Source organism: Nanorana parkeri, unplaced genomic scaffold (genome assembly GCF_000935625.1).
Source record: "Nanorana parkeri isolate BGI_ZX_2015 unplaced genomic scaffold, ASM93562v1 scaffold1828, whole genome shotgun sequence".
Taxonomy (NCBI): Eukaryota; Metazoa; Chordata; class Amphibia; order Anura; family Dicroglossidae; genus Nanorana; species Nanorana parkeri.
Window position 1 is genome coordinate 131,103 of NW_017308096.1, and position 13,382 is coordinate 144,484.

At 38.7% G+C, this 13,382-nt stretch overlaps 1 protein-coding gene across 1 annotated transcript in view; it reads left to right on the forward strand.

Annotated features, from left to right (window-relative positions):
* The first annotated feature begins 7,537 nt into the window (after positions 1 to 7,537).
* GATA6 (GATA binding protein 6) overlaps positions 7,538 to 13,382 on the forward strand; it is a 25,159-nt gene continuing 19,314 nt past the window's right edge. Inside the window, exon 1 of the mRNA XM_018571756.1 lies at positions 7,538 to 8,441. Coding sequence (XP_018427258.1) covers positions 7,580 to 8,441 — 862 coding nt within the window. The 5' untranslated portion in view covers positions 7,538 to 7,579. The remainder of the gene's footprint in view (positions 8,442 to 13,382) is intronic.

The window sequence follows — 13,382 nt, forward strand, 5'->3', positions numbered from 1 at the left end:
TGCAAATGAACTTATCAGATGGTCAGTCAATAACTTAGAAATGATTTACTGTTTGAATAGCAACAAATACAGACTGACATTGTGTTCAAGAGTTACTCTATCTAATGAGGTAAAAGCCTTATATTCTTTGTAAAAAAGTTACATTTTATAAGTAAACTAAGTTGATCCTTTCCTATAAGCAAAATGTATTGGAATGACTCAATAGTGCCATATAAAAAGCAATGGTGAGTTGCAAAGAACAGCAAGCATTTCAAGCAACCAATCAAATTTCACATCTCGCTAGTTTACAGCAAGCAGCGCAATAAGATATAATATTGATTGGTTGCTATGGGTTTTTGTACTTTGCACAAAATGCTATGCCATTTAAATAATATGCATCTGATTAGCTAGCTATCTGTCAGTTACTGTATATCTTTTTTAAAATGGGAAGGTACTCTATAGTCATTTACTACTGTATATAACATGAGTGAATTGGAATTGAATTACAAGGTGAAGAAAGGAGGGGCACCCAGCATGGAGTCAGACCTTTTATCAGTCGGTGGTATATAAAGTACATTCAGGTTATATAAACAAATCATAAAGTAGAATGTTTAGGGGTGGTGCACAGGGGCTGATTGTGGCAAGAGATGAGCAAATAAGGTTTCCCTGGGGGAACGGGCAACAACAACCAACTCTGACCTTTGGAAGTTTCTTGGAAAATATCTATGGAAACAAAAGCTAAGGTTTTGCTTTTTAGATACAAAATTAAACAAATTCTTCATCCTGAGGCTGAGCCAGAAAAAGATCATGGTAGATCTCAGCAGTGCAAAGATACATTTATGGGCAAATGTCTTAGCACTCCGCATTTAAGGGGAGACATCTGACCATTTGCAGCCAGCCTGGCATCTCCTTCCATACTGATAATTGAAAGGATGGCCTTTCTTTACAGTAGACGTAGACTGGCACATATTAGACGACAGTGAGAACATCTTCAGGCATCTGTGCTGGTCAATGCATCCCTAAACAAAAACAATTACATCTTGCCACCTTGCATGTTTGGATCTGTGGAGCAGGGTAGGGTAGACATGCTCCAGATACCATCAAACTAGTTTATTGGGGGGGAAACGAAAGCCTTCACACAAGCTTTTCTGATGTGGCCAGTCATTATTCTCCATGATGGTCCTCAGCCAGAAGTATCTGCAGGTCATTCATGGACATACAGTAAGCTTATCTTCTGATTTGGACAAGAATTGCCAGATAAGGGGACCATCTTTTCATATATACGTGCACCTAGAGACATAAGTTTTCTAATCTGATTGTAGTTGTCTGGATCAGGCAACAATCCCTCATATCAATGGACACCTTCATTTAAAAGTCTCCTCCTCTCTAGCACCATGTAGCCACTGTAGCAGGGAGCCTGTTTATTATTGCTTTTCTTTGTTTTCCATGGAACATTTGTAACCATGGAGCCCCCTGTTCTGTTTGTTTATTTGCTCTACCTGGCCAAAAATCTACAAGGTTTATAGGCACCAGGAGAAATGATCCAATGCTCTTGTGTTCTAGCAGTGTGATGAATACTACACAGCTGTACTGTATTAGTATGTAGTATTACTGCGGTGCCTTTTATTGTATTATTAAACTGAAGCACAATGAAAATGGTCGTGCTACTCACGGAAACCAGTCAGGTTTTATTTTATTGTGTTTTTATTTTCTTACCGGTAAAAAGAGAGTTGACAGGGCTCTGATTGGCCAACTGCACTTATTTTTAATAAGAGCACTTAAAAAATTATAATGTAGTAAATGCTAATTTGTTGCAGTCGTTTGTATCTAAAAACCTAAAAAATAAATTTTGAGGTAAATGATGGTACGGAGGAGAAATACGAACCAATAGTAGAGTTAGCAGAGGCATCGGTATGCCAAAAATGTACTTCATGTATAATATATAATAAGGTAAATATTTATTCATCATGAAATCAGGTAAAACGCACCATCAATGTGTTTTTTGTTGGCCACTTCATCAAGACATGGATGCATGGTACACAAATTAAAGAATACAAATATACATGTATAATCATAAGAAAGGTGCAAATGATCAATGATAAATTAATCTGTAATACTATAAATGATAAGAAAAAAAATCATCATCATGGTAATAGTAGAATTTACCATTGCTGTAAGAGTAATATTAGTGATGATAAATGTATTAAAGGTTGATGAGAGATATGGAAAGTAGTAAAAAAAAAAACTATTATTTCTCGAAACAAGTGAAAAACCATCTTAATTATAAAGATAATTTTTGAGTAATAGAATATAGATGACCAGAAATTATACCTCTGGATGGATGAATGGATGGATGTACGGACTGACAGACAGATTGGCAGACAGTGAGTGAGGGCGAGATATAGATAGATCGATAGATAGATAGATAGATAGATAGATAGATAGATAGATAGATAGATAGATAGATAGATAGACATAAATATATATAATATCACTTCATTAGCTAGGACGATATTACAGTTTCAGTGGACTATATATTTTGCTTATTGTGATTTACTATGTATCTTATTTAAAATGCTTAGGGGGTGGTTGAGGTTTAAATGAAATGACTAGTTTGTATATGTTAGTCCCCTGGATTAGTATATATAACTAAATACAGGCTCACAAGTGTACTAATATATCATATCTATCAAATCTTTTGTGGGGGAAAAGTTGTGCCAGCAGATTGAACTCACACATAGGTATGCAACACATATACACATATAGGACAATACCATGCTTACACAGTTGTTATTGTTGTTGTATGTTGCTCTAGAAAAAATAATTTAATAATATCTTAAATATGTTATTCTATGCCATCCCCCCTACAGGGTCAATTATTCCTGAAATCCCCACATTTGTCATCTCCCTCATTGCTAAATAGCATAAAGGAGAGGTGCCAGTCCTATAGATGTGTTAAAGCCCTGAGTAGCAGCAGTCTGGGGCTGTGATGAGAGATAATGTGATAATTTCTCCACTCAGGTAGACTGCACCAAAGGGACAATTACATTAGTGATCACTCCTGCTGGGCTCTCCCTGCTTGCTTTATTCAGAGCAGCTTAGTGTGCAAAAATAAGCAGGTTTCATGACATTTGCCTCTTTCTGCGTAGTATGGTAATGAGCACAGCAGACAAGCTAATCAGCACTGGCTATGTATGTGGATATCTAGAGATAAAGTTCAGGTCACCTCGAAGTCAGAGACCTCTTACTGGATGACTGGATCAGAGGATGGACTAGAGCTGCTGCGGGACAGACATGAAGAAGACTAATCTGCTCCACACAGCCTTCTTCTCCCTTGCTGGGGCACAGCAGCTGTACAGGGAGCCAATCAGGTTCAGGCATGGTTCTGTATTATTATTATGATTATTATTAATAAAAATGATCATAGTAATAATGTATTATTATGATTATTATTAATAATAATAATAATAATAATAGTAATAATATTATTTATTCTATAATAAAGAAATAATTTAGTACATCATGGTAATTGGGATTGAGTTACCAAAATACTGTGAACTGTTCACTTACTTGAGTAAATAACTTGAAGGTCTTCACTCCAATCACTCATCCTGTGTACCCATGAATCCTTTTTTATTATTATTTATTTCTCTTTCACATGATTTGGTTATTCAAAACAACTTTACCATATTTACTAAACTAACTGAAAATTCACTTTATAAATTAAACTCTTTGCTAAGTGAACAGTTTATACTCCTTTAGTAAATCAAACGCATTGCACACTTGCTATTTCACTGTACATTTAGTAAAAAGGTGATGTTTTGTTCACTTTAACTATCCAGTCATATTCATGGAAAAATAAAAGAAAGATGTTTTTTTTCCTGGACATGATTGGAATGAACACGTTTTCAGCTTATTCACTAAGCTAATGGAATCTTTACTTTGCTAAGTGAATATTCCCTACTTATTGAAATTAATTAACCCCATCGTTTTTTTCTGTTAGAGTGCTTGGGGTGCAGATAGGAACTATAATAATCTACATATTGAGCGGATGTAAGTGTTTTCCTAATAAGTCCTGTACAATTTTTGAAAGCAAAGCCCTGGCTGTTAGGGTATAGATGACTGTTATAGTAAACCATATTTTGCTATTTAAAGGGGTCAATTTAAAGTTCACCCAACCTGAAGGATGGAGGGGAAAACAAAGGCAAGAAAAGGAGTTGAAACTCTTCACTCAAAAAAATGGGAATGATAATTACAATTATCCGATCATCTGCACATAAATGGGTATTCAAATTCAAACAGGAATTTGTTTTTCACCTAATTAGTAAATTGAAATAATTGATATATTTTAAATGAAGATTCTCAACTGGTTTAGTAAATCCGCCTCAAAGTGTGTGATAAAACTGGTTAAGACAAGATTTGTTGCTTGTAAAAATATTTATTAAAAATGTTGAAAAATCTATATTGGTGGTCTGATTCCCCTTTTCATCCTTCAATTCATTTTCTTCGATCTCCCTGTTTTTTTCATTTTATTCTGCTCAGGACATAGTCTCGGCAAGTGTAAATCTGTCTTTACTGGGCATTATTTCATGTGATTACAAGTAAATGATAGTAGCGCAATCTTCTACACATTATCTGTCTTTACAAACTCCAGATAAATCACGTAGTAGGGCCCCATGAGTTAACATCAAAGCAGACTGTCGGAGTAACTGCTGAAATAAATCCTGCACAGGGCAATATCAATCAGAAATGAATGGGCTCTCAGGGGTTAAAGAAAATTCACGTGAGAGCTCCAGACAGACAGGGGAAGAAGATGATCTATGACGTCACAATGCTGACATCGACTAGACAGCTGAAAATATGGAAAACCAGCGGCTTTGCTGTGCCCGGTATTGTGTATTGTGGCGAGCAGAGTGGATTGGTGGCTGATTTATGTTGCCAGTTCTTCGTACAATGTTATCGTGGGGAGCTGATACATTAAGAAGTGTATTGTGTGCCTTGTAATTCTCTGCCTGGCTAATTGGACCTATTTAGACAACCTGTATTCAACAATTAAACGTTGATTGTCTTTAAATAATAAAGTACTCCGGTTTACTGGCTTTGTATTCACAAAAGGGTCTGTCTGGACGTCGTTCCATTAAAAAAGGAGGTAAAATCAAGTCAATAATAAAGATATATTTTACCAAACTGAAATGTAACAGGGTAACCTTTGTCTGGGAGCAAATGTGCTAAAGCTCGATAAATAATTACTTTACCGAATTAAGAAGAGACAGTTACTGTACAAAGGGATTCATTTTGTTTCATCATAGTCAGTTAAAGCCGTTCTCCTTTATATTTTAACATATCCATTAATTGTATTGTTAAAATGTATACTTTAAAAATAATTTTGTTATTATATAAACTACCTAAAAAAATAAAAATAAATCAATTAAAAAAATCGTAATAAATGAAAATACATAGCTTCTGGCGAGCAAATCCACATTATATCACAGAATGTCAAATATTGTATTGTGATTAATAAATGCTAATTACAACGTTTGTTATATCACATGTATGGCTAACAAAAAGCAACGATTATTAATTTGCTTTACAATAGTAAAATAGTGTTTACAAAGAAGACAGAGGAGACTAGCAGTATAGCAGTACTAACCTTTAGGACAGGATTACAATGAACCCCATTTGAACCCCTTTTTCAGCTGGTTAGGAAAGCATGGCTCCTGGAGAGGAGAGTGCTATGTACTAGGCAGTGCTGGTGACAGATCTGCTACTGATAACCTCAGTCAGGGGACACTCACTTCTTTTTATTTTCACTCACTTTCCTACTAGGACCGTGTATCATTGTGTCTACACATGACATAGATAACCAGCAGCTGAAAAGTGCTTTTGCTGTAGGTGTCAGGAGACTAGCAGCCTACCTGCGTGACCTGCCTTTGACTTACCTGTTGACAATGGGAGGGAGGAGTCTATTTACTGACAAGTACTACAGAAAAAGTAACTAGTAATCCACTCTAGAGAGTGCTATGCATCATATTTCTCCAATCTCCGAGCCCAGCTGATGTATCTGACTTTACACAAGGGGGGATATTCTGCGCTGTATGGATGCATGATATATTGATGAGTAGTGGCAGTTTATTCTGAACCATAGCAGGTAAGAAGAGTGTAGAGGGTCGCGATTTCTAAGAATGTGAGGCTGCTGTGTGTTGTAAACCTGTTAAATAAGCTTTGATCATGAGCCATTAATGTGTTTGAGAAGAGACGCGTGTTTTTGTAGCCCCTTGTTGGATAGATACACACACCCCATTGAGGGCTGCCCTCCCCATGCTTTGGACATCAGTCAGCCTGTCTCTGCTGTCTGTATGAGGCCAGTGCTGTGTTTACAGTGGGCTCCATGTAAAGTGCTAGGACTGGCACCCCTGTGGAGCACAGTGTTTATTTAGAGTTGCATGAATCCAATCAGCGGTTGCTGCAATTTCAGGCAGAGCTGTAAGAGGCGCCTCCTCCTCCTCGTCCTCCGAGCTCACATTGCTGAGAGACAGAAGAGCCCCACAATCGTGTCTGCCCTGACCTGTACTCTGTGCGCTCGCTGGATCTCTGCACTCACCTCCATCAATGGGCTCTGCGCCGATATAGGTTAGCACATGTTCTCTTACTATACATGCGATCTGGGGATACACTGACTGCTGATCTAGGAGAAGCTGGGGAGAGTTTCGCAACCTGGTATGGGACATTCTGCCTTCATACTGAAGATCTGGGGAAAAGTTTATTATCACAAGTTAACTGCCACTGAGAGTCTTTGGGAGGCAAGGGGTTAAGTGTCAAGTAGAGAGGTTGGGCACAACTGCCTGCACTGGGGCCCCTGGCTGCGCTGCCAGGCACTGGTCTGTTGGGGAGTGAGTGGGCTTCAGTGCCAGCTCCCTGCTCAGCCCTGTGGCTGATACTGTTGATAGTGGAAGTGTGCCATTTGCAAGGTGTGTTGCCTGAAACATGCAGCCGTATGTAAACCTTGGGAGGCCCTAAGCAAATGGTGCTGCCTGGCACACAGCTGCTCATGAAGGTACATTGGCTTCCCCCGGCTCTCCCCACCCTTAGCACTGAGTCAGAGAGTGTGTGGATGTGAGGCCAGCACCCTCTCCTACACAAGGAAGGGAAAGGCAGCAGAATTTCCCAGAGCTGCAGGATATGGTATATAGACAGGACTACAGACCCAGCTCACTGCTGACTGGAGACAGACTCAAGAATGGGGACAGTTTGTGACAATTAGCCTTTGACCGTGGCCGTGTAACAGCTCTCCTGGTTTGTGACTTGTTACTATGAACTTTATGCGTTTTACATAATGGGATTGTCAGTTGAGGCTGTTGATGATATTTGCTGTCTGATCCAATTATCTGCTTCTCTATTCATACCGCACGTCTGATGAGGGGACCTTTGTTTAGTGACAGGGTATTTCATGGAATTGGGTGTTGAGGGACTGTTTGATGGACTGTGTGTAGTTGCAGTATTGGTGTTTCCTAATCCTTTGTCTTTTTGCTTTTTTTCCATGGACTGTCTCTAAAAGGACGCACGCGTTTCAGTGCCCATTCCTCTCCAGCTGCCCACCTGGATGGACCTTCCTGAGGATTCCTGGTCCGATGTCAAAAGACTTAACCTAGGAAGCACATTGTACCCTTCCAAAATCAAAGAACCGGACAGCTCGTCCTCGTCCCCCTCGTCTTGCTCTCAGGGGGACCTGAGTTCCAGCAGAGCTCACCAGTCGGACACTGAGAGGAACCAGTCTCTACAGGAAGGCAGGTCGGCCACAACTACCCACCACCTCGGTCTTACCCATTTCTCCACCCTGCCCAACCCGGAAGACATCATACTTTTCAGGGATTTAGATCACATCAACAAACTGATCCTACCCAACAGGGAACCAAGGTATAGTGCTTTGTCCGAACCTCAAGGGGACATGTACCAAACCCTGACAATAACAGCGACTCAGGGACCTGTCAGCTACGATGGGTCACCAGGAAGCTTCATGCACTCCTCTGCCAGCTCTCCGGTCTATGTTCCCACTACCAGGGTTGGATCTATGCTTACACCCATCTCATACCTTCCTGGCAGTGGCCATTCCCAGGGATCCCACCCTGTGAGCAATCACTCAGTGTGGTCCCAAACCGCTTCAGACAACTCCTCATATAACAGCAATAGCCCACATGCCTCCAGCAGATACCATTACTCTCCCAGTCCACCCATGGCCAACGGGACCAACAGGGACGCTGGTTACAACAATGGCATCACCGTGAATGGCAGAGATCAATATAGCCCCTTGGCTCGGCAAATAAACGGATCGTACGCTAGTCCCTACTCGTCCTACATGGCACCTCCTCTGACCACAGGCTGGCCTGCTGGACCCTTTGACAACTCCATGCTACATAGTCTTCAGGGCAGACCAGGGGGTATCCCTATGAGAGGGCATCCTGGAGGTAAGAACACTGCGTTTAACAATGTATCATTATCCAAATGGGATTATTGTTTTCTATGTATCGTTTCCAATAGTATAAAATGTATATCTAAATATTCATTGTGAAAGACCAGCTATGGTATGTATATTTGTCCTGATTAGATATAATACAAACATTAGATATAAATGGGCATCTTTCTGGTAGCGTGCATGTTCCATTATGATCTGAACATTGGCCAGTTGTTGACTTTTTTCCCCCTTATGACTGTAATACACATATATAGTTACTTATCAAGTCAGGTTACGAAAAGATGTATTCATCTTTAGCAGGTATTATAATTGCTGCTGGGAAGAGTGCTGTGAAATTAACGGTGTGTGCTATTGTTACAGTGACAAGTTATATAACCTAAAATGCAGATTATTATTATTATTATTATTATTACAATTGTTAGGCTCCAAGGCATTAGTAAGACCTGAATTATTTTTATCAGCTATAGATTTGATCTTTCCCTTCAATACAAAAGGCACCACTTGCCGATCACTAGGTATTCCATTTTTAATAGAAACATTGGTGAAGTATTTGTATTAACATTACAAGCAATAACACATGGAGCTTGTAACTGTCCAGTGACACGCCATCCTTCATCTGCTGTGCCGCCATGTCACACCATGTTATCAGATGGCTGGGACCACTCTAATAGAAGACACCATAGAATAACACAAGGGCTGGAGACGGTAATCACCATCCCAGTGGTGTCACTCTCCTTCAATATGTGTCACATGGCTGAATGCACTCTCACTTCCTGCTGTCACCCTGACTGGCCTTCCAATGCACTCTACTATGGCTGAACTAGCTGGATAAGAAGTAAAGCAGTTGCCTATAGCAGGCAATTAGCTTGTTTTTGAAGGTTTATGTGTCCATATTTTACAGTTAAACAATATCCAATTGCAGACTTGTGATCTGTGGCCCTGAAGCAGACGCTTAAGGACCAGTCCTGGTCTCAGTGTTCATATGTCTGATTGTTTCTGGTACCCCTCACCATTATTCATAGTTTTAATTGTAATGAATTCAGTTTCAGGGATACTATTTTCATTTTTACAGGTTAGGTTTTGGTCTCCACAGCTCATTATTAAATGATGTGTGCTCGCACATGATCGAACGTTCTAATTTAATTTAAATGTAGTCATAAAGAACTCTTTTTTTAAGGTGTGTGGTGGTGAATTTACAATCTATTGCATCTATCCCCTGTGTGCAATCTTTCTTCATGTCTTAGTTGTGTGTACATGTGTTTCAAGCAACCCAACATGTCTGATTTGCGGAAACTAGAGCTAAGAGATTAAGGGGTGTTGCTCTAACCAATCAGGGTCTATGATTCATTTTTTGCTCGGAAAATGAACAACTGATTGGTGTAATTGTGCAAGAGCTCTGCTTTTCTTTAGGGAATTGGGAGGAATTTTTTAAAACTGAAGCAGACAAGTCCTGGAAATGATGCCCATGGCGACCATTCAGCTTCTCTCTTCAGTGTGTTCAGTTAAGCTTTAAAAATGGAAGAGAGAAGCTGATTGGTTGCCATGGGCAGCTGCTCCATATTCTGTCTGCTCCATTTTTGATAAATTCTCCCCATTGTAGTTATTGTCAGGCCCATTATGTCTTTCAATAGACAAATAGAAATTAATATCCACTGACCCCATGAGCATACCTACTAGCCTAAGCAATTCTGGTTGAGGTCCAACAATAAAAAATGAGATCATTTAATAGGGAAGTCCTATAGTATTTTTATTTTAGTTAAACCTGACTGGATATTTGAAGCAAACATATACCAGGATGCAACATTCTCATTTAGTGATGAAGCTTTTTGAGGAGGCCTTTGTCTTTGTATTCGGCCATATGGATATAACCCAGGGCATTAGGGGACATTATTATAAAGCATAGAACTGACGACCTAATTAACATTTCTATTATTTTTACAGTGTTTATATTCCAACATTGGTATACATACATATGAAACCTCCGTTGTAATAGTACATGTGCTGTAAGATAGAAAACTGACCCCAGCACTTTCTACAGAGATATATACAATCGTATGTCTCTTTGTTCCTATATTCAATGTATTACATAGTTGTAACCTTCACTCCTGGAAAACATCACGAGTCTGTAAGAATAGAACATCTTCATATGGTTTGAAAGTATTACGCCTGAAATGGCAACTTTAGTAAATCGCCCAGAATAGTTTAGTACATTTCCGTCTGTAGAAATGCGGATTCCGGCTATATGATGATGTCATATATGAAGATGACATATACCCGGAATCCCTATTAATACAGACGGAAATGTAATAAACTATTATGGGCGATTTACTAAAGTTGCCATTTCAGGCTTAATTACTTTCAAACATGTAATAAAGCCATTTCAGGCTTTATTACTTTTATACATGCAATAAGTTCACAGGAGATGTTTGAGCAAATGGAAAACCCTCATTTGATTCAATGTTTGAGGGTGATTTACTAAAGAGGGAATTAGTAGCGTAGCCGTTTTATCGTTCTCTATCCAGATTTATTTGAAATGTCTTTTTGTTCTTGACATGCATCCAAACTTACAATGAGCTACGATTTCCTGGGTCAGGATTATGATCTCTGTTAGAGTGCCATCTATTGTAGTGGGGTTGGGTGCATACATTTGATATAGATTTCTATATGGCCGAGGTTAGTCTGGTTTCCTTCCAGTAAGACTATCGTTACTTACCTCCCTCTGTAAATCTGACCTGGTACAGATACATTATGTACCTAAAATTATAACTGGCCAGAACACCCCCTCCCCCCCTCCCCCCCATCCTGAACTGACTGCTATGTATTGGTAGGCCTGGGTATGCTGTCTCTCACCAAGTGACAGTTGTGAGATCCCTAATGGAGTCTGTCACGTGGCCTTGCTTCTGCTCCTGATAATCTTGTACTCTTTGTACCCTTTATAAGTCACCAGAAGGTTTCCTGACACTGAGATCAAACTAGCTGCAGCTATTCTAGATGGTATTGCTATTTTTAATCTGGAAACAGCCATCAATCTGATAAAGGTACTCCTGAGGCAATATACTCGTCGATCTTTGCGATAATTCCCAGGTTTATCTGCAAGCTAATACCCTTTGATCGATGACATAGTCGTGTGTTCACCTTCATCTGTGGACTCATACTGAATGGCTTGTATGATATCATACAACTTGCTCTATGAGGTTGATCCATGTGAGGCAATGCACACAATGATCTATGAGATTATGAGACTATAATTTCATGTATTCTGGGGAACATTAACCTGAAAGGCAATACATATCTGATGATGTATAAGATCATAGTCTGATCTGTGGTATGACATAGTACACACTCAAATACATTGTATGCGTCATAAGCTTTTATATTCTTTAAAATGGCAACTGATTCTCACTCACAAAGCGACCACACCAGCATGGATACTTAAGTGACAGTTTTCTTTGGTAATGACAGTCCCATGGCTAAAATAAATGTATTTATTCTGTTAACACTTTGTGAATTGAACCTCTGGAGTCTAAATTTAATTACATAATGGTAAAATCCCCTTTTCATCACACATTTTAAAGGGGGTTCTATTTTTCGCATTAGACTTCATTTATGCCATTCTTTTTGTTATTTACGCCAATAAAGGCCATTTTAATGAGAAGCAGTATGACAGCATGACATATTTGCAGGATTTAAAATATGCAAAATGCAGAAAACTATAAAAACAGATCGCAATTCAGTTTAGGAACATCAACTCAGTGCATATTTAATTCTAATTAGTCGTCTTAGGTTTCTGCACTTCGGCTTACTGAAAATGCGTTTTGTATTGATCGGTTATATTACCTGACCACAATGTGAAGATGGTCCACTTTATATAACAGAGACCAATGAAGTGACTGATTTGGGATCACATAAAACAGAATTGAATTAGATTACCTAAACTTAGAGAGCTGGCAACCTACCTTCAGGTGGTACATACTTCATGTGCCATGGCAAGGCAGAGGGCACCGTGGCATGGTGTGAGATGTACACAATGAGGAATCATCATTGTCCTGTCTCAGTTTCCTCACATTTTGTAAACAGTGCAAAGTAGATCGTCCCTTCCAGAGATTATACATTTGTAACTCTGACAGTTTGTTTATCATAAAATTCCTCAGAGATTTTTCTTACAGTCATTGAAGATCAAGGAGCATTCAAAGTAAAACAAAATATTTTTATTTAGTTACTTAACCTAGCTGTCTAATATTTCACGAAATCATTTTCATATACCTGCAGATTAGATAGTCAAGTGTATATTCAAATTACAAGTGCTTCTTAATCGAATCTCTCTATTTAGGATTTTCTTCAACAAATATCTATAAGCATTTTGTTTTTAGCACAGCCAAAGTATATTATCCTTGTTGTTATTTCTCGATGTACATTCTTTTGTGTAAATCGGGTAAAATAAACGTTTAGAACACACTTATCAAGCTCCTAAAATCTTGGCATTAGTCACCTATATTATCATACAATAGCAGCATTTTATGTTTGGAAGAGAATTTGTTTTCTCTTTATTTCTGCTTGAAAGGTCGACCTTCTGCAGAGTTTGAACCTTAACTGGTGTTATTTATACCTATTACTCATTGCTCTAAATTGTGCAATATAATAGGGACTCATCCAGGTTCTGGCCGATTGCTGTTTAACTCTAAAGTCCTTGAAGTGTCAGGGTTTTATGGATTGCTAAAGTTAAAAAAAAATGCCCTGTCTCTGCTATCCATGTTCTAGAAATTAACTATTTTTGTAACATTGCCATTTCCTGGAATATAATAACCTTCCTATCATAAATTAGCTCAGCAGCCTGTGTTAAACTTTATGACATTAAACATAAATAATAATAATAGTAATAATAATAATTAAAATAATGATAAAAAATATATTCCTGGTGCAAAAAACCTAATGT